The following is a 20,887-nucleotide window of genomic DNA, read 5'->3' as shown; positions in this document are numbered from 1 at the left end:
TGTGATCCATAGAGCCCCCCTACAACTTACAGACCTCGAAAGATCTACTGCTAACGTCTTGGTGCCAGATACCACATGACACCTTCAGAGGTCTTGTGGAGTCCATGCCTCAAATAGTCAGACCTGTTGTGGCAACACAAGTGGGACCTACTCTATATTAGACAGGTGGCATTAATATTATGGCAGATCGGTGTAGAGAGAGTAGTTGCGCATGTGGGCTGATGAACAAAAGGCTGCAGTAACAGTCGCTGCTGAAGCTCACTTTCAGTTCCAGTACCTTAGAAGCTAATTGGCTGAACAGTACTTGCACTCAGTATGCTGCAGGTGAGTCACATGACATGACTTAATGCCACATTAAGTTCACTGGACTCAACTGGATGAGCTCGGCCTAAATGAGGACTTAATTTCTAACAGAGCACATTTGTGTCAGAGAGTCTCCATGGTGACTCCAAGCCAGAGCAAAAGCACTGACTTTTATGTGCGGCGACAAAAAAAGTAAGTGCTTGTTTAATGCTACCTTAAAAAAGCTAATGTAACCACAGTGTATTGTCGTAACTGGAGTAGAGATATATTCTATATTATTTTAAGCAAAATCAGAGCAATTATTGACTTTTGCTTGTTGTTTATGAAGCAGTCAAGGATAGCAAAGGTGACACAGTAAGGACAACATGCCAAGTAAAGCTCAGGAGGTAAGTCATGTGTGATCTGTTTATTTAAGGACAAAATTAGAACTGAAGAGTAGAGGTAAAAATCCATGTCTCCACTGTCCACTGAAAAACATGTATCTCCAGTGGGTGAGGTGACTTTACAGAAGAAGGCAAAAATGTTCGTAGCTAATGTTCTTGGAAGTCAATGTAAAATAATTTAGAGCATTTCTATTGGTCTTTTTATCTAGAATTATTTACAAAGTGAGTTACAGGAGATACATGTTTTTCATAAACAAAATCGTCTGTGTCTCCCAGGATGCTGTGATCAATATGAAGTCAATACAAGATATCTCTAATCAGCTGGGCTTTGAGTGGACAGTTCTTGCGTATGAACTGGGCTTCACCAGAACTGAAGTCAGGCAGTTTCATGCCACATCTAAAGAGAAGAGGCTTCAGGCCAAGAGCATGCTGGAATCCTGGTATTAACTACAAACACAATAAATACATTTATCAGTCTATAATGTGAATATATACTGTAAATAGTCAATGTTTGCCTAATAAAACCTTGTATCTCCATTTTTGTTTTGGTTTTTCATGATGACCAATATACCAATAGAAATGGTACTTGGTACTATTGTTATTTGGAAAAATAGTACTGTAAAAATTAAGTTACACTAACTGCTAAGAACATCTTTCTGATTCTTTATAAAGGCACTGTTTTGGAAATACAAGGTTTTGTTCCAACAGTGACAATATTTTTAATAGTATTCATTATTATTAAATGTGTGTCTTAGACCAATTGAAATAGTAGCAATTCAAATGATTTTGATGTTTAAAACACTTTCTCCACCACTCTTTTCACAATAAAACAAGGACACTTTATGTGAGCTCTCCATTTTTTGTGTTATCACATAGGTACGACCGGTCTTGGGACAAGCCTAACAAGACTAAACTGCTTCAGGATGGTCTAGAGCGAGCTGGTCGCCGGGACCTGGCTGAGAGGCTACGCTGTCTGCACTGGGGCCACCAGAAACTCAGCCGCAGAGTGGAGCTTCCCTCTGCCTTTCCTTTTCTTATTACAGTTCACAAAACTATAGACAATAAGGATGCTCTGCGTAGAATCAACGAACTCAATCGCAGATACAACTAATGTCACCTGTTGGCAAAAAATATATAAACATTATGTCCAGAGATTTGTGTCCCTGAAAATAAGGATGTGAAATTGTTCTCAGAATAAATTAAACTGATAATTTCATAAAGGTAATGATGAAGACCAATAGTTAAAAGCCAAATCTAAACACTATTTTTGTTGATGTATAGTCCCTATGGGTCCTCATGCTGCAGGCTGGCAGCTATAGGCTGCTGATCTCACTTAATTCAGGCCATGTGAAGCAGCATTAATGTTTTATTGACCCCAATCCTCTAAAATCTGTTAAATCTCTCAAAATAAAGCTTTTCTGTTTTTTTTTTCTTCTCATTTACATTTTTTTTTTACAAATTTGCAAGTACTGGCTAATTGACAAAGGAGCGGGTAGCAAAAAGGACTTTTAATAAATAAAAAAAATTACAATTTGTGTTGCTTAAAGAAGTGCATTTGTCCAATAATACAATTTTTATTTACTAATTTTTTAAATAGGCAAAATCTTTCTCCTGATAGGCTACCATTGCCATACTGTGAAGCACTGGACTCAGCCCTATAGAAGATAACACAAAGGTATTTGATGCTATAACTACAGCTGAATAATATCTGAGTTATATTAGACTAGCTCGCTGTTCCTCCCTGTGGACAAGAGAGAGAGAGCAACCATTTGATACTTTAATAAAAATGGCAAATTGGCAAAATTACTTGTAGAAGGATTTTGTTTGTTTTTACTAGTAAATGAAGTATTTTCATTGGCTTATACTGTGTATTTTAAGAGAACTTCCATATTGAGTTGCACATCTCAACAATGAGGCTTCCATGTAACGTCTCCAAAACCCCACATAAAAAAAAAAAGTCTAATCATAGGATGTATTTATTTTCGTTATGGTATAGTTTGGATGTGTTACTGAGCTTCTAAAATGCTATGTTTTTTTTTTGTTGTTGTTGTTAATAAGACATGCCCACAAAATAATAATACACTGAGGTACACTATTTAGTTTCTAGTGACCTAAAATATATATAATATATTGAGGCCACAAGATAATATATTGAAACCACCAGATGATATACTGGGTCCAATAAATAACAACCTATATTAAGGCCATAGGATAAATAAATATTATGGCCATTAAATGTAATATAATATAAGAGTTGGTGGAATCACCTTTTCTCCTACTGAAAAGGTTGCACTGCTGGCCCAAAGCCTAGTTACCCTCCTCCACATGGCAAATGTTCGGGACTGACAAAATGACCCAAATGTGGTCTCATGGCGAATGAGCCGGGCGCAGGGTGAGCCCTCCGCTGAACGGTCGGGATCGGTTTAACCACAGTAAACAAGGGCACGTCGAGCCAACCTAACCCATTGACGCGGTGCTCACTGCGTGTAGCCAATCAGCGCCCTGCGTTCCAACTTTACTGCTAGCAAGGTTGTCTGCGCCGTGCTACGTCGCTGTCTGAAGAAGAAGATGAGTCGGCGGAGCGGTGAGAGGAGCGGTGAGAGGAGCGGTGCTCGTCAAACCTCACATTTATGATGAAAAACAAAGTAACGTGGTCACTGTGACCGCGGCTCCATTCATGAAACATGATCTCGATATCAGCCAACAAAGACAACATGCCCGTTCCTGCCGTGGGACAGTGTTAGCTTGTCGGTTGGGAATGTGAATTCGCTGATTTCTACACCGGCGACCGTTGGGAATGTTCAGATGAGGACTTCACAGAAATCGAGGACATACTAGCTAGCACCAGCTGGCTAACTTTCCTGGGTTCCTAGCTACCTGCGGCTGGAGAGGGCTTCTGAATGCCTCTCAAGCTCAACATGGCCACAGTAAACTGTTTCAGCGGTCCGGAGGAGCTGCAGGACTCAGACCATGCCCTGAATTTGATGAAAGAACTGAAATTCTTCTACGACTCTCGACTTCTGGTGGATGTCACCATAGAAGTGGAGCCGGAGCAGGAGAGCTCGGTTTACGATGCCTCTTCAGGTAGTGATTCCAGGGCTGAGGCAGGGAAAGTTTTCCAATGCAACCGCAACATCCTGGCCGCGGCCAGTCCCTATTTCAAGAGCATGTTTACAGGGGGGCTGTACGAGAGCACGCAGAGCAAGATCACCATCCACGACGTGGACGCAGACTCGATGGCCATTATAATCGACTACTGCTACACTGGCAAAGTGACAATCACTGAAGGCAACGTGCAACGGCTGTACGCAGCTGCTAACATGCTGCAGTTGGAGTATATCAGGCATGCCTGTGCTGATTTCATGATCAGAAGACTGGACCTCTCCAACTGCACAGGGGTTTTGAAATTTGCTGACACGTTTGACAATCTTGAGCTGAAAAGCACAGCCCAGGCTTTCATAGCAAAGAACTTTGCCCAACTCGGTGCCAGTGATAAGGACCTGTGTGAGTTGGACATGAATCAAATGAAGGAGATCCTTAGCTTGGATTCTCTGGATGTGGACTGTGAACGAAAGGTGTGCTCGGTTGCAATACACTGGATCGAAAACAACCTGACTCCTGAAACAGAGGACGTGCTGCATATCCTTAAGTGTGTTCGATGGCCACTGTTCACAGAGAAAGACAGGGTTTACCTGGACAGCCTTAAGTCAAAGCCTTTTATAAAGAAACACCTTTCTGGCTTCCTCGAATCGGCCAGTACTGGAGAAGGCAGCGTGATTTCAAAAGGCACAAACCGCACAAAGCACAGAATTGGTAAAAGTGCGAAAGAAATGGTCCTGTTCTTCGGGCGACCGAATGAACCTTTCATGTGTTATGACCCTTACAGCGAAGAGATCTACTCTATGGCGTCCCCTGTCATTAATCTGAGCAATCAGAACTTTAAACGTTCTCCCATGGAGACATTTTTAGTCTGTGCCACACCAGAGAACACCCTGTATCTGGCCTCACACCTGTCCAAGCATTTCTGGGTTTACAACCCATTGTTGAATTGTTGGCAGGAGCTGGCTGAGAGACTGCTGGGAAGGATGCACTCGTATTTTGGCTACCTCAATGGGCACTTGTACATTCTCGGTGGCAGGGACCCTGTATCTGATGCCAGGCTCAAGGAGGTGGAGTGCTACAGCATCCAGAGAAACCAGTGGATGTTTGTTGCCCCTCTGCCTCACTCCTTAGGCAAGATGCAGGTTGTGACAGTAAACGAACGACTTTATGTCGTGAACAAGAGAAGAATGCTCTGCTATGAGCCCAAGAGAAACCACTGGGTTCAGCGTGGCTCCTTGAAGCGCAACAAGCTGCACAAAGCATGTGTCTTCCAGGATCAGATCATCTGTCTTTGTGACATTCCAGTGGTGAAGGCCTATAACCCGGCCCGAGGTGAATGGCGGCGCATCGGGGACATACCCATCGACAGCAGCGCCCTCAACTACCAGGTGGTGCAGCACAACAATAAGCTGCTTCTGCTCACGCTTGCCATCGTGCATCACAACAAAAACAGGCTTGTCATACATGAGTATGACTCTGCCAGAGATACATGGAAGAACGTTGTGACCATGTTCGGATCCTCGTTTGGGTCGATAAGCCTCTCTGCCCGTGTGTATACAGCATGCCTTAGTTCAGGGCAGAACTTCATCACCGAGGAGGATGATGACAGCGGCTCCAGTGCAGACTGGGACTTTGATGGCTTGACTGATGCAGACTCGGATTCTGGCAGCTCGAGCTCTTTTTCTGATGAGAACTGGTAGTGATCACTGTATTTAGCAGTCATAGTGTCAAACACAGGGCTGTGTGTGGGAGATAAATTAGGTACTACATCTGCTCTGGATGTGTAAACTTTACTGAATTGTATTGATATGATTGGTGCAACCATAAGTGACTTTTTTCCAGTTGTGTACCAGTGCAGATCATCGGCTCTTACTTGAATTTACATGGTATTAGTATTATAGAAACAAAAGGTACTGTGATGATAAACACGACAAGTTGAATAGCTATTTTCTCAGGATTATAAAGCCGGCTTGGTCAACCGCTGGTGCGACATACACAGTGTCATTATTTATGATTTGAGAGATGCAGCTAAATTGCAGTATTAATATTCTTTTTGAGTCTCGTACGTTTCTTGTTTTATTCATTCTTACTCCATACTTTCACACAAACAGTATTTTTCCATGAGAATGTGGAAATTGTGTCTGATTTATGTGTCTTTTATTTGTCTTATTTATAAGTTTGCTCCTAACAGAGTAAAGGTCTTTTGTCTGCAGTTACTGTAGTCCGTTGGGTATGATTTCTGTATTTATTTTGATGATTTATTGAATTTTATTTGACATGTTAAAATAAAGACAGTGGGTCTGTCTAAAGCTGAACAGGGTGGCTATCGGGGGGCGTGGCCATGTGGCCTTTCCGCTTGTCTCGCGGATCTGCGAGATCTCGCGATACGCCATGGGACTGTCTGAACTATGGCAGTTGAAAACAAAAATGCCGATAATGATTTCGCCACGATTCACAGCAGAGACAGTCTTGCGAACGACTCGTTTCAAGACAGCTTTCAAACACGAATATTTAAGATAATTGTCATTGGGGACTCCAACGTTGGGAAGACGTGTCTGAGCTATAGGTTCTGTGGAGGTAAATTCCTTAAAAACCCAGAAGCAACCATCGGAGTTGACTTCAGAGAAAGGACCGTCCAACTAGATGGAGAAAATATCAAGGTAAGGAAGTCTGCTGTTAGTCAGATCATTTTAGCTAGCGGCTGTGTGCCTTTTTTGATAAGGAATATGCCCTGTCAGTGCCGTAGGCTGTTGGACCGTTATTCTGCTTAAGGCTGGGCTGTGCTTACTCTCAGTTAGTCCTGTAGTCGTAGTCTGTGCGCCGCTACACCAGAACAGTGCAGTGGAAACAGAGGAAGACTCGGGAAAACCAGGCTGAGCGTAAAAACAGTACAGAGACCAAACAGTGCGCTGGTAGATCTGTTAGACACAGCACTGCGTTCAGTATTAGGCTCATTTGGTTAAAACGGGTTCTACATTAACAATCCCTGGTTACAGACCACTGAGAGTCGACGATAAAGTCCATGATCGAGAGCTGAGATCAACTGGGCCCTTGTGAATTATAAGCCGTAGGCCCGCATTTCGTTAGTAGCACGCAAAAACCTCCAAAATGGCAACTTTACAGGAGAAGGAAAGCCCATTAACGTTCAGTGGAAGTCAATACAACGTTTAAACCCAAGTAGTTTTTATATTGATCAATTCATCATGCGATTTTGACACAATCTACAGAACAACTGGTTAAAAAATTATGTAAAAAAGGTCATAGAGATGCACGTTTTTTTCTTTTTTGTTTTTTTGCGATCATTTTTACCGTCTTTTTGACGTTTTTATGACATGGGCCATACTCATAAAGCATCTCAGAGTGATGGTGCTTATATCTAATCAAATTCCTCTCTCATTTATGAAGTCCTGATTGACAGCAATAGGTCCTAGATTAGTGTCAGGCCCTGTGCTCAGCTCCACTGATTCAAACCCCTGATCTAGGATCTGTTCCTATAAGTAATCATAAATAAAAGATCAATTCATGAATTCAAGCCAGAGCTGCAACAACACTGCTTTCTTCATGGATGCTCAAAATTTGTGTTTTTTTTTTTTTTTTTTCCATTTCTAGTTGCAGATCTGGGACACAGCGGGACAGGAGCGGTTTCGAAAGAGTATGGTGGAACATTACTACCGCAATGTCCACGCTGTCATCTTTGTGTATGATGTGACCAATCTCGCTTCCTTTGAGAGTCTGCCAGAGTGGATTGAGGAATGCAGCCGCCACTCCGTCCCTCCTGTGGTGCCCCGTATCTTGGTAGGAAACAAATGTGACTTGGGAAGAGGAGAGGTTCCCACCTCATTGGCGCAGCGTCTAGCTGACAGCTACAATTTCCCGCTTTTTGAGACATCTGCTAAGGACCCTGCTGAGAAAGAGCATGTGGATGCCATTTTCCTCACCTTGGCCTACAAGCTAAAGAATCACAAGCCCCTGAGACTGAAACAGCCAAGCGGGAGCGTTGCAGTGGATCCAGATAGTGAGCAGGAGGAGAAGTCCTGTTTCTGCTGAGTTAATGTGGCCTTAATAGCATCGTGAAACACCTGAGGAGGCTGTAAAGATGGCACTGATTCTGAATGTTCGGTGCTTTTAAATGGAAAAGATGACTTTTTAGTTTGATTTTTTTTTTCTTCATTTTGAAGCATGAAGAAATTTGCTATGGTGCAGATCAGAAAGACTGTACATGTCCTTAGTTTTCATTACTCTCTGAGGCCAGTTGAAAGGTTTACAAGGAACTGAAGTATATCTAAATAACATACAGCCTTAGTTTAGGAGTTAAAAGGGAATCAACTGAAAATGTTCAGTGGATCATTTAATCACTTACTATCAGATAGTTATAAAACATTCATGTCAGTCACTCCAGACTCGTGTTCATACAAGACAACATACCATCAATCCCTGAAGATGTGCCATACCTGTTGTACATGATTATACTGGATCATTTCAGAAGAACAGAAGAGACGAGCTCAATGGACTGGCGGCTGTTGCACGTTTAAGACCAGTTTTGGACCCGTTGTTTTTGCACAGGCTTAGTATTGGATACGGCCTCAAATATGTGAAGTGAACAATAATTAGATCAAATGTGACGTATCATAATTATGAACAGCTAAGACAAGCATGGGTGCTGCTATTGATCGATGTAAACATTATCTCAAGTTTTTATCAAAATCAATAACTGTTTATCAAAATTAAGTTGAAAATTGAAGGATGTTTCTAAAAGGCACTTTATCAGCATGGCAACCGAGTATAGTGCAGCATCCCACTCAAGTCTCACAGGCTTAATAAATTGCAGTATTGAGTCTGTGGTGTTGGAGCCATTTTCAACAGATGAAACAGGAAAATACTTTACGATACTGTTTATGTGAGCGTGGACTATTATGATGGAAAGCGATAGCTTATGGTGGTGATGCATTTTGTCTGTCATTCTTGAGGAAGTCTGTTCAATTTAACACTACCCAGTCTTTACTGTGTGAAAAATAATGTGTCATAAATGTGTATGTAATTGATGCAATGTCAAAATAAACATGGAAATAACTCATTGTGTCTTGTTTCTTTAAAGAGCATGGAAAAGTCATTTTGGGAATGCATGTTTAGATATACACTATATGGACAAAAGTATTGGGAGACCTAAAATTGAGGATATTACCTGCTTTTGTTGAAGTAATTGACTTCACTGTCCAAGGAAAGCTTTCTACTAGATTTTGTAGAATTGCTATGAGGATTTGATTGCATTCAATGATGAGTGTTAGTAAAGACAGGATGTTGGATGATTAACCACCCCACCTCAACCCCTACTCATCCCAAAAGTATTGGATGGAGCTCCATCATTCCAGAGACCTCCACAGCTTAATGCTGGGGGGCTTTATACCCCTCTAGCCCACGCCTGGCATTAGGCATAGTGGCAATAGGTTCATGTTTATCTGCTTGAGAGAGTCTTACTCTATTTGCAATACTTTTCTACATGTGCTAAACAAGTTGTGTGTGTGCATTTGCACATCAGTCTCAGCAATGTGGACTTTGTGAAGCCACATTTTGGGCCTGTGAACTAAACAAGTCTCTGTCCTCCATGCAGTAGGTGTTAGATTTGTCACCTTGCGTGACACTGCGTATGCAATTATCTCACACAGCACCTTTGAAAGTCATCAGGAAGGTGCAGATGCAAACACACATTGTGTTTTGCCATTTGTCTTCGTGCTAAACCAGACGATGTAGGTGTAGTAAAATGCTAAATGTGGTGGATTTCACACCTCAGTAGGGGTAGAAAAAATACAAAACCGAGCCATTTCAATATTCCTGCTAAATAATCACTTTAGTGAAAATATATACCATATATATATAGACTTAAACTACAAACTAATGCATCTACTACAATGCTGTACCTTCAAAATGCAACTTTCTTTCTACATGAGAAAGAAAAAACCTTAAGTTTCAATGGAGGCCAGTGGAAGAAATTTTATTCTAAGTCATTTTGGACTGTTTTATTTGGTCCATGCAGCATGTAATTTTTACACAATACGAAATTCTTTATAAAGAGTTTTTTTTCTGAATCCTTAAGATGCTTTGTGAACCCTTAAGTCTCAGTTTTAGTCTTGATCTTATGCATCACGTTCGGAAAAACGGTCCCTTTTTCATCCCAAAATTCATTCAGCCATAAGTGCAGTTACCGGTTCACACCAGCAGGTGTCTCTACAAACTCAGGAGAGGCTGGCCCTGCTGTAGGCTGCAGTGTCTGAGGAACAGCAGCAGTGCCTATGCTGATTGTATTCATATTAACCCACACTGTTGCCAAAACGAACTATTATCCCTTTCAGTCCTGAAGTTTCGGATGTTTTGCTCTTTTTTTTTTTCTTTTTTTCTCAGTGATATAAAAGGCACCGCATTTCTGTGGTTCGGGGCTTCCTAATAAAAGCCTGCGTCCCTCTGTCTGATGCGCTCCTCTGATAAAGTGTAATGGTGACCGTACCTCGTGTTTATGTGTAAGGTATGTAAGAGCTGAGCCACGGTTAAAAATAAAGAGGAACTGCACGTTATGTGCTGCATGTTTTGACAGTTTACTCAGACATAGAGGAGAAATGACGGCACACAGCGTGAAGCTAAAACAGGCAGCAGATCTGAAGTTTACCTCACGCTCCTCACGCCTCCACCTCTGACTCCGCCCACCAGCAGGAGGCGGGGAAGATTTAAAAGCGCTCAGGCTGAATGTACTGAGCTGCAGGACTCTCTACACCTCAGAGCAGGACAGAGCAGGACAGAGCAGAGCAGAGCAGGACAGAGCAGGACAGAGCAGAGCAGAGCAGGACAGGACAGGACAGGACAGAGCAGGACAGGACAGAGCAGAGCAGGACAGAGCAGAGCAGAGCAGGACAGGACAGGACAGGACAGAGCAGGACAGGACAGGGGGACGTTGAGGGTCTTTCTTTGGGACACTTTCTCTGCGTATCGGATCATTTGGAATTGCACTGGGATACCTGGCCCAACATGAAGTCTCCAAAGATGAAGACTCCGAGCAAGTGTGAGTTTAGTGTGTTGTCCTCGGCTTATGACCTGTACAGGTTTAGTTAGAGCTATGAAAGGTTTCACACACAGTCTTAACTCTTTTCCCCCTTTTGCCATTTCCAGCATTTCTGGAGGAGGATGACGACCTGAACGCCGTGCTGTGTGAGTTCGACGCCGTTATCGAGGACTTCACCTCCCCCGTGGAGAAGAGACACTTCAGATACGACGAGCACCTGAAAACCATGAAGAGGAGGAGCAGCGCCAGCGTCAGTGACAGCGGCATCAGCGACTCAGAAAGTGAGTGTCGAGTTGCAGTCACACCGTTATCCTGAGAGGATTGTGGAGTATCACTGATCCGATTATTAAAGAACTGCGTGGACCGTGAGGGCCCTCATAAAGCTGCTGCTGCTGCTGCTGCTGCTGCTGTGGCTGATGCGTGACTGAACGCCTGTGGAAACACTAGGACGGGGCAATGTGAGCACATGCCAGCATTATCGACTAATTCTGTTTTTGTGAGCAGATCATATAAACATTAAGTTAAATATCATTTGAATAAAATCACACTTCACTTAGACAGACTTTAGGCGCCCCACACTCTTAATATCTACATGTGCTTCAAATGGGTCTTTGAAGGATGCCATGGTTCCACTGAAACCCTTTTGTAATAGAGATGTGTGAGTGAAGAACATTTAAGCTGGTTAAAAAAAACCTTTACTTTATGGTTCTTTAGACTTTTAAAAGGTTCTTCTTCCTCACCAAGAGGTTGTTCTTCAGTTTTACCATCTGAAGCACAAACAACCACCTGTGTTGTGTAACTTCATAATAGCAGATAGCAGATAGCAGTTCTTCACTTCTGTAGCATAACTCTTATTAGATTTTTGTAAATGTGGCACTGCTGATCTGATTGTGTTTCCCAGCTTTTTTTTTCCGCAAACGCATCACAATATTTTATTTGTACCCTGTATTGATGTATCGCCCACCCTTATTTTAAAAATGCCCCAAAGAGCTTTCTTTGGGGCATTTTTAAAATAAGGGTGGGCTAGCCCCTGAAGCCCTCATGTGGCAGGTTTTTCTCAGTGATCTTAAAGCAGGTAAATGGAGGTCAGATGAAGGCCTCACAAACCCTCCCTTGTAAAACCGTTGGTGTTTATCTAAGGCATGGGCTTGTGTTCCTTCTACTCAGTCCTTTGACAACATATTTAGACATGTCAGTCTGTATTTCAGAGTTGGCCCTGGTGCCGTGTGGTGCTAGTACAGATTATGTCAGGTTCTTGAAGCGCTGTGTAATGCCTGGAACAACAGCAGTAGATGTTCACAGCGTTGTCTGAACAGGTAGTCTCTTTGGGAGCATTCCAGCAGTTCAGCTCAGTGCAGCTCAGACTCTGTCAGTGTTAGAACTGCACAGAGCTGTGCAGGGGGAGCTCAGACCTGTGGCTTGGGAGAAACCAGAACGCAGTTACATTGAAAGCCAGAACTAACCTAGTGGGTTTCAGCACAGCCTGGAGATTATAGGGTGTCATTTTTAGGTCACATGAATCCTTTTAGTTTAAAGCCTCCTGTTCTCGGTCTCCTGAGTAGTGAACTGGAAAGCCAATGAATGGATGTTTTTTGGGGTAAATTGCTGCTCTTTCACTATCTGAAATCTTCAGGATTCTCGAGCCTTGCTATGAGTGGCATAATGAGAGGACTTTTGCGTGCCCTGTACAGAAAACAATGTTTTTCCATGGGCAATGATTAAAGGACAGGCCTCGGAAGCATTCTCGCCCATATGTTCCAAAATAAATTTACATTGCTTGGCCATGCAGTCCTGTGCTTAATCGCGAAATACAAAAACCTCCTTCATCCTCCTGTTTCCTCCCAGAACAAACAGTCAAATGTGTTGAATCCTGCGGTGGGCTAAAATATCTCTTGGCAAAATCAAAGCGTTCATTATGTCATTCAGCAGTGAAACAGGCCGTTTTTACTGCCGTGTGCGGAACGCGAGCAACCTGCACTCTTCTGGCACCTCTGTAGCTGTTTTTGACCTGTGGTGTGAGTGAGCTGTGAGCAGCAAATGCAGGCCTGTACTTAGGAGCGAATGGAGAAAGCTCAACTCAGGCCAGCACTGGGAAGAACGACTACACTGAGGGAAAAGTTGAACAGTTGAAGCTGAGTGTCCCAGTAATGACACGCCTGAGGTGCAAGCAGGGATAAGAACGGGCAAACAAGCAGTAAGGGGTTGGTGTTTCTCAACACAGGAGGGAGCATTCTTGCTCTGAGGCATTTGGCTTTAAATTAACCTGCTAGTGGGTGGGACGCTTGAACCTGAAAGTGTGTACGTGAGTGGAGAACAAGGCTGTCGTTTGAAGAGTATGCACTGATTACACACTCAGCCCACTCTACTAACACACATTGAAGCCCCTGGGCTATGGGTCAGTGCAGAGTTTGACAGGTCTGTGTGCTGTAAATGGAAACCTGTTGGGGAGCCTGAAAATTCACCTGCTAAATGGGCCTGGCAGAGACATCTGCTTAAATCTCTTTTTCTCTCGCCAACAGGTGCAGAATCGCTCAACAGAAACAGCTTCAGCTTCAGCGATGAAAAGCTCAACTCTCCCACCGTCTTCTCCCCCTCACCTACCAGCCCTTTAGTCACGTCACCCAAACGTGAGTCTGCCGATATTCTGCCGATGCTAATACATTAAAAGAAACCGTGACTTTCATGTGTCTGGATTAGCTTGAAGCAGATAGTGGTTAGTGTAGCATAGTGCTGTCCCTGTGGGGCCGATTTCAAGACTGGGCGAGCACACCACACTGTGCCAATAAGACTTCCTGGGCTTACCCAAACACTTCATTCATCTACCTGTGTGACATGATTCAAATATACACCATACATCAGCCATAACATTAGAACCACATACAGGTAAAGTGAAAAACGCTGATTATCTTAATCTACAGTGGCATCTTTCAAAGGGGAGGACTTATTATGCAGCAAATGAACCATCAGTTCTTAAAGGCAAAGGTGTAAAAATGGTCAAGTCCAAGGACCAAATTGTGATGGCTAGATGACTGGGTCCAAAACATCAGTCAGGTCTTGTAGATTAGTTTTTTTTTCTGCTATGCAGTGGTCAGTACCTACCAAAAGTCTCATTGATGTGATCCATGGAGGCCCCACCTCCAAAACGTACAAGTCTCCAGTATCTGCTGCTTGGGCCAGATACCACAGGGCACCTTCAGAGGTCTCGTGGAGTCCATACCTAGAATGATTCTACTCAATAATAATAGGCATGGTATTAATGGTATAATGGTATTAATGTTATGGCTGATTGGACAAGAGAAGTTGTAATGAAAATATAGGGCTACTAATGCAGTAATATGATCAAATTACAGGAATTGTAGCACATCTGCTGTGAATCCCTAATGGTCTATAATTTCTCGAATTGTTTATTTACACTTGGCTATTATCTTTACAGCTAAACTTGGTGACACAAAGGAACTAGAAGACTTCATCGCTGACCTTGACAAGACATTAGCAAGTAAGCATGAACAATGTAACTTTATTACTATGTGACTGCATTGCTTTTGTAATGGAGGGGGGGGTAGCTTGTGGACAGCACATGATCAAGAGATGCATGTTAACTGTTAAAGTTCTTGATATCATATTTTTTGAACACATTACACTACATGTGCTCGGTACATTTAATGTAGAGTAGCTCAGAGTGCTGTAACTTGTCTCAGAGAGCATGGAATGTGTGTGTTAATGTCAAAATGGCAGTGGTCCTACAGACAGGCTTTTCCATTAAGGCTGTGCTATGGACTGAGCGTTCCCTAGTGTGAGAAGCAGCAGGGCAGACTGGCACATTTATTAGGCAGCAGTGTTTACAGTGTGGCTGTTCATTAAAGCAGAACCCCTCAGTCCGAGAATAGCCTTGACAACTAGAGACCAAAGAAGCCACATTAACTTGTGACCCCTCTGTGTACTTGTTTTTCTTTAGGCATGTGAGCTGGAGTAGTAACGGCAGTGGGGTCCAGCCTGAGGCGGACCCAACACGAGGGACAACAGCCAGGCAGCAGGACACACACTGGACTGCTGTGAGCCTGGGCTAACGTGGCATGGGCTAACGTGCTGAGCTATGATGTAACTCTCAAGACTGATAAATATATCTCTCTCTCTGTGTCTCACTTGCGCACACACACACACACTTCTGCACACACACTTTTGCACACAATACATATTCACACTGTCAGTACTGGTTGTGCCCCCTCTGGAAAACTTGAGCTGGAAGATTATTTAAATGGCTTTTTATAGAAATTTATTTGTAATTGTATAGAGGAGGTTTATGTACATTTACATAGTAATGCCTTTTTGTGAATATATATATATATCTATTTTTTGTATTTTATGTAAATATGAATTGTTTAAAGTCTACTGCCTTGTTATAAGAAGCTTTTCTGTTTCATATCATGCGTTATTAATTAAGTTTAGAACCATGAGCTTAACATGAATGTGAACTTAATTTTTAATTCACTAGAAAAAAAACTGGAAAGCAATGTTAAGTGTATTTAATACACCTACCAGAGATTAAAATGGAAGAACTGTGACTTCACCATATGCTTCTGTTTTATTCTTCCTGTTCTCAGGTTCTTGCAGTCTAATGTTCAAGCACAAAAGACACATCTGTCCAAAATAGAAACTTTGCAGAATGTGTTAAAAACCTTAACTTTCAATGGGACCTTAACTTTTCAATTCCAAGTAATTTTTGAGCATTTCTATTGGTCCGTTTATACACACAGCGTAAAGAACAACTGTCTGATTCAAATTGTCAAACTAAAATGGCAAACATTGAGATACAAGGTTCTTGTGTGACCGTGAAGATATACATATGTTATATAATCAGATGTTCCGTATGTTAACAATCAGAGCTATGCAAATTCATTCTGTGATTAAATCAGTCACAGTCTGTGGGCAGTCTGTAAATGATTGACCACACAGTAGGGGTCTGAGCTTGCAAACAGTTGTTCTGCAGAACGTGACAGCTGGTCAGCACCTCAGCACTTGGGAGTCTGTCTCCTGTCAGAGAGCTAGAGAGGCAGCAACCTAACAAAGCCTGCTGCCAGCTGCTCTTTTTCAGCTCAGCAATAATGTGTTTAGCCAGGGTGACAAGCTTTGGTTAACTTACTCAGTGATTCAAGCATTCAAAAAGTCTTTAAGGAACACGTCTACAAATTGAGTTGCATCGTTGGTGTCCAGAAGACTGTGATCATGCCAAAATATATTCTGCCAAAAAGCGCACAACCCTGTTACGCAGGTGGGGTAGACTTACGCAGTAGTGACTGTAGACTTCTGCTTTGCCCAAGTAAAAGGGATGATCAGCACTGCATTAACTACATGTGGTGAAAAGCTCATGAATCAGTGCATGAGCTTTGCCTCTTTTTGGTTCATAATACATGAACAAGTAGTTTAGGCCATTCTCATCACAATGCAGAGACTATAGATAATTATTCACAATTCACAAGTAATATCTCACAAAGTCCCACAGGGTTTCGGTTTTAGGGCCTATAAATTGTGTGTGGGCTCACATACAGGGTCTATGGGCTTAATGAAGTTGACACAGGCAAGAAGGTAAAGTACAGCTGCTGTCCTCCACCTGTACTGGTCGTTCTGGCCCTTTTATATCCCCTCTACAGGCCCGAGGCCAGTTAGTGCCAGACGTGTTGACACAGTGGCTTAACTCCCTGGGGCTGTGCTCCATCATTTTGAAAACAGAACTCCTAGTTGGCAGCAGTTGGCACCTTTTTGGCAGCACTGCCTGCGTGAGCTTGGCGAGCAGTACAGGACCACTGGTCTGGAAGTGTGGGAAAGTGGCGGGTGATAACTGTATCTGCCTACGCCGCAGCAGGAGCTTGCCATCCTCCTCCACAACTAAATATCTTAGAGTACAACTGGAGGAGGGAGGCAAGGGCCTTTTCTGTAGTGCCCAAAAAAGTGGACAGTTACATAATGAATCGGGGAATAACAGTACAACAGAGACACTTACCCAGCTCCCAAAACTGGGTGTCTTCAGGGCATTGCGTAAAGAGGCTATTGATACAGTCTTGTTTAGAGGAAACATAATACAAATACTGTTAGACTTATTTAGATGCTGAACTGATTTACCATCCCACAGGAATTGAAGGAAAGGATCTGGCTAGGCACACAATAGACTACACTGAGCCAAGTGACATCATGTTATATACACCATGATGTCCAAATGGCAGCTCCTTCTCCAGCAAGGAAGGAAAAAGACGAAACAGAGCTAAGCCAGAGTTGCTCCCCATGAACCCAGCTGTCAGTCAGAGTGGAAATAAGACGTATCTTGCCTTGTGACAACACCTTGGGGCAGAAATGAGTTACAGTTTACCTGGAGAGATCTAAAAACCCATGACGCAAATGTGCTGGCATGATTCCAGTTCTGAAATCATGGAAAGAAAATGGAGATGAAGAGCTAACAAAACACCAGTGAACACATAGCTAATTTGGTCATGCACAGAGCATACATCATTTCTGTAAATGACAAGACCAGTCCCTTTTCTGACAGTCTAGAGATAAAAGCTCAGTGATTCTGAAGGAAAAGGACTTAAGCAGCAGCTAGCAGCAGTTTTATCTGACACTATGTCTCCAAATGAACACACAACTTGCCTAACGCCAGGTGTGGCTACAGGGGTACAAACCCCCCAACATTGAGCTGTGGAGCAGTGGAAGAACTGTGTTCTCTGGTATGAAGGTGCTCCATTCAACACTTTTAGGATGAGTTGGGGTGGTGATCATCCAACATCCTGGCTTCACTAACGCTCTTGTTGCAATCCAAGCCTCACAGCAGTGCTCCAAAACTTAGTTGGAAACCCTTGCCTAACAGTATTCTGACAAAAACAGGACAAACTACAAATTACACTTTATTTTAAAAGAAACATTTAATGAGCAGGTGTCTCAATACTTTTGTCCATATAGTGTTTATAGTCTTGTGTAAAAGTTCAGGCACCCTTAGCCAAATGACACATTTTGTAATTTTGTTACAATTAAAGACGTAAGAACAGTCTCTGTAGCTAATCAAACACAGCATATTTTCAAAACGATCTTTTCTGAGTTCTATTTTTACTTCATCAGTCCACAGTACTGGATTTCAGAACCCATCTGACTTATCTAGATGTTCTGTAGCATACTTCAGACATGAGACATAATAATGTCACAGGGAAGACTACATTTTAGGACTCATATTATGTGGAATAGTACACTCCCCTCTGAACTTTTATGCAGGTTATTGGCAGTCATATTGCCTTTCTTATTAGCACACATGCAGTTTTCTCCAAGACTTTTCTTTGTCTTCCAGAACTTAACTTTGACCTCCACAGTTCCCCTGAATTTGCCATTTGTTAATAACATTCCACACTGTAAAAATTGTACGCTTGGCTCTTCTAATAGCCTTCACCTGCCCTGTAGGCATTCATTACCTTCATTTTTCAGATCTTTAGACAGTTGCTTAGAGGAGCTAAATGAGTTTAATGAGTCTTCCTACAAAGTTTAAAGTATTTAGAGTATTTATAAATCATGGAAAATTGACTCTGACAGCTGACAGTTTTTAATTACAATTGGTCGTGCCTCTGGCCTGATCAAGGTCTGAGCCCTTGTCAAAAATATCTGAGCCTATGTGACATTTAGAGTGTCATCATTTTGCACAGGCAGCATTGATTATTTCTTCATGATTTTATTAGGATTTAATAGAGTAACATTTGCATTAGCTAGTCCAGAGCTCTTTCTGAGTAGACAGGATGGTACTCTCTCTCCCCTTCACTCCCCCACTGTGATGCTGGCCACATAAATGTTTTTTTAGAATGCTATCTAAAGATTGGAAAGCATTGACTTAAAAATATGCAATACAAAGGGAAATCAGAAAGGAGGCAAACACCTCTTCCATGGCACCTAGTCAAAGAAAATACCTCAGTGGAAATTCATGGCTTATATGTAACTCTTTTATTAATAATGAAAAGCAGTCCAACTTAACATGAATCAGCTCTAACTGAAATAATAGAATGTGCATGTGTGTGTAAAACTGCATGTGTAACTTATTTGTTACACTACTGCTCATGGTGATGTCACCATGCATTGTCATGAATCTGCACCAGCTGCATCCACATCAGTCGTTCCCCATGTGGAGGCAGTCTCGCTGATGCACCAGTGAATTAGCTTCAGTGAACTACATACCAGCCCAAGCAAGTCTATCTTGGGGATTTCAGGGGTATTAAATGACTTCAAGTATCTTTTTGTTGGCTCTTCCTTAAGTGTGGTGAGGTGCAGTGTGAATAAGCAGAGTGTGGTCATGTGGACAGAATGCCAGACGCTAACGTTAAGACTAGCATTTCAATCAGCTTCAGCCTTCAGGATGGAGATTAAAAGAGTCAGCATCAGCAAGAACCAGTCTGTTTTAATGCCCCACATATTTCATATGGAACTTAGCTCACATAAACAGACTTCCTGAACTACACACAGTGAACTGCAGAGAGGGCTGATGGTAGGCTGCGTTATGGTATGCTGCCCCCAGGCCAGCAAGGCATATTGCTTTTGAATGATGGAACACCCAGGCCATGCACATTCATCTCTCATGCAGGCCCTGTATTGTCTCTGTCCTTCCCTTGACCTCTGTGTCACCAGCCACCTTTCACCCAAACACACTGCAAAGGAGGCCTAGAGCAAAGGTCACACAACAAGGCACAGAGGGTGGTCAGCAAATAAGAAAAGAGAAAAAAGCTGGATTAACAATTTATGTCCTTGATGTGTGTGAAGGAGGAAAACAGCACTTAATTTAGCTTGACAGCCTCTCAAAGAGCTAATATCTCCCCATTACCCCGCCTCAAACATAGTCAGCCGAGAGCTGTGAGGCTAATTTAAGTCTTAGGTTAAGTCCTAGGTTGCCCAAAAACTATCTGGTGAGAGATTTTCATTTTTGTAGTCACATTAGCATTATAGCTACAAAAAAACCTTGGACACCAAAAATGTCTTCTCACAGAGAGTGTGTAAAACATAAAGCTGTAGATTAAGCATATCCGGACAAAATCCAGTTAAAGTGAATCTAATTCAGCTTACTACATTGAGCTTGTATTGTCAGTCAGAGAGTGTAGGCCAAGGCAGATGCAAGGCCCAGATGGCTTTCTGTGCCACTTCTATTGTGGAGCTAAATCGCTAAGAACGTATCATCTGCTGTGGGATGTCCTTTGACACATTGATTGATCACTGCCCTGGGACAAAAGCCATAACCTGTCTGTGGACAAACAAGTACTGGGAATACGAATACAGAAGTTAAGTATCTGTATTCAGCCTGTTATGCTTTAGAAAGACAGTTTTCAAAACATTTTCTGGATAACAAGTTACTCCGCTAAAGCATGAGTAGACTGATAAATCACTGTGCTGATCAGTTATTTATCTCAGTGTTACTGAGCTCTACTAAAGTCTGAGTAGACTGATAAATCACTGTGCTGATCAGTTATTTATCTCAGTGTTACTGAGCTCTACTAAAGTCTGAGTAGACTGATAAATCACTGTGCTGATCAGTTATTTATCTCAGTGTTACTGAGCTCTACTAAAGTCTGAGTAGACTGATAAATCACTGTGCTGATCAGTTATTTATCTCAGTGTTACTGAACTCTACTAAAGCATGAGTAGACTGATCAATCACTGTGATCAGTTATTTATCTCAGTGTTACTGAGCTCTACTAAAGCCTGAGTAGACTGATAAATCACTGTGCTGATCAGTTATTTATCTCAGTGTTACTGAGCTCTACTAAAGCCTGAGTAGACTGATAAATCACTGTACTGATCAGTTATTTATCTCAGTGTTACTGAGCTCTACTCAAGGCTGAGTAGACTGATAAATCACTGTGCTGATCAGTTATTTATCTCAGTGTTACTGAGATTTACTAAAGCCTGAGTAGACTGATAAATCACTGTACTGATCAGTTATTTATCTCAGTGTTACTGAGCTCTACTAAAGCCTGAGTAGACTGATAAATCACTGTGCTGATCAGTTATTTATCTCAGTGTTACTGAGCTCTACTAAAGC

At 42.3% G+C, this 20,887-nt stretch overlaps 4 protein-coding genes and 1 long non-coding RNA gene across 5 annotated transcripts; 4 read left to right on the top strand and 1 right to left on the bottom strand.

Moving 5' to 3' along the window:
* The first annotated feature begins 668 nt into the window (after positions 1 to 668).
* On the top strand, positions 669 to 2,242 carry LOC140561081 (THO complex subunit 1). Its single transcript, XM_072685999.1, has 3 exons — positions 669 to 689; positions 963 to 1,126; positions 1,563 to 2,242. Exons 1-3 carry the CDS (start codon positions 669 to 671, stop codon positions 1,795 to 1,797), a joined length of 420 nt encoding a protein of 139 aa, XP_072542100.1. The 3' UTR covers positions 1,798 to 2,242.
* LOC140561083 (uncharacterized) lies at positions 695 to 3,094 on the bottom strand. The gene is made up of 2 exons (XR_011980025.1): positions 2,954 to 3,094; positions 695 to 1,133 (listed from the first exon to the last, which is right to left on the bottom strand). It is a non-coding gene; the product is annotated as an uncharacterized lncRNA (long non-coding RNA).
* A 138-nt stretch (positions 3,095 to 3,232) lies between these two features.
* Positions 3,233 to 6,000, top strand: kbtbd7 (kelch repeat and BTB (POZ) domain containing 7). The gene has a single exon (XM_072685969.1). It carries the CDS (start codon positions 3,587 to 3,589, stop codon positions 5,486 to 5,488), a length of 1,902 nt encoding a protein of 633 aa, XP_072542070.1. The 5' UTR covers positions 3,233 to 3,586; the 3' UTR covers positions 5,489 to 6,000.
* Positions 6,001 to 6,117: 117 nt separating this feature from the next.
* Positions 6,118 to 8,862, top strand: LOC140561074 (ras-related protein Rab-33B). The gene is made up of 2 exons (XM_072685970.1): positions 6,118 to 6,448; positions 7,398 to 8,862. Exons 1-2 carry the CDS (start codon positions 6,197 to 6,199, stop codon positions 7,833 to 7,835), a joined length of 690 nt encoding a protein of 229 aa, XP_072542071.1. The 5' UTR covers positions 6,118 to 6,196; the 3' UTR covers positions 7,836 to 8,862.
* Positions 8,863 to 10,512: 1,650 nt separating this feature from the next.
* Positions 10,513 to 15,392, top strand: rgcc (regulator of cell cycle). Its single transcript, XM_072685142.1, has 5 exons — positions 10,513 to 10,836; positions 10,944 to 11,117; positions 13,356 to 13,463; positions 14,270 to 14,332; positions 14,792 to 15,392. Exons 1-5 carry the CDS (start codon positions 10,803 to 10,805, stop codon positions 14,797 to 14,799), a joined length of 387 nt encoding a protein of 128 aa, XP_072541243.1. The 5' UTR covers positions 10,513 to 10,802; the 3' UTR covers positions 14,800 to 15,392.
* Positions 15,393 to 20,887: the final 5,495 nt, after the last annotated feature.

Source organism: Salminus brasiliensis, chromosome 8 (genome assembly GCF_030463535.1).
Source record: "Salminus brasiliensis chromosome 8, fSalBra1.hap2, whole genome shotgun sequence".
Taxonomy (NCBI): domain Eukaryota; kingdom Metazoa; phylum Chordata; class Actinopteri; order Characiformes; family Bryconidae; genus Salminus; species Salminus brasiliensis.
Note: the sequence above shows the minus strand (reverse complement) of the source record. Positions and strands in the feature narration are given on the sequence as shown.

What these genes read in the sequence shown, in the direction of transcription:
- LOC140561081 (XM_072685999.1), top strand. Translation starts at nt 669, where the DNA reads ATGCCAAGTAAAGCTCAGGAG. An exon ending in TGCCAAGTAAAGCTCAGGAG is followed by an intron (nt 690 to 962) that starts GTAAGTCATGTG and finishes TGTGTCTCCCAG; the next exon opens with GATGCTGTGATCAATATGAA. An exon ending in AAGAGCATGCTGGAATCCTG is followed by an intron (nt 1,127 to 1,562) that starts GTATTAACTACA and finishes GTTATCACATAG; the next exon opens with GTACGACCGGTCTTGGGACA.
- kbtbd7 (XM_072685969.1), top strand. Translation starts at nt 3,587, where the DNA reads ATGCCTCTCAAGCTCAACATGGCCACAGTAAACTGTTTCAGCGGTCCG.
- LOC140561074 (XM_072685970.1), top strand. Translation starts at nt 6,197, where the DNA reads ATGGCAGTTGAAAACAAAAATGCCGATAATGATTTCGCCACGATTCAC. An exon ending in TAGATGGAGAAAATATCAAG is followed by an intron (nt 6,449 to 7,397) that starts GTAAGGAAGTCT and finishes TTCCATTTCTAG; the next exon opens with TTGCAGATCTGGGACACAGC.
- rgcc (XM_072685142.1), top strand. Translation starts at nt 10,803, where the DNA reads ATGAAGTCTCCAAAGATGAAGACTCCGAGCAAGT. An exon ending in CGGCATCAGCGACTCAGAAA is followed by an intron (nt 11,118 to 13,355) that starts GTGAGTGTCGAG and finishes TCTCGCCAACAG; the next exon opens with GTGCAGAATCGCTCAACAGA. An exon ending in TTTAGTCACGTCACCCAAAC is followed by an intron (nt 13,464 to 14,269) that starts GTGAGTCTGCCG and finishes TTATCTTTACAG; the next exon opens with CTAAACTTGGTGACACAAAG.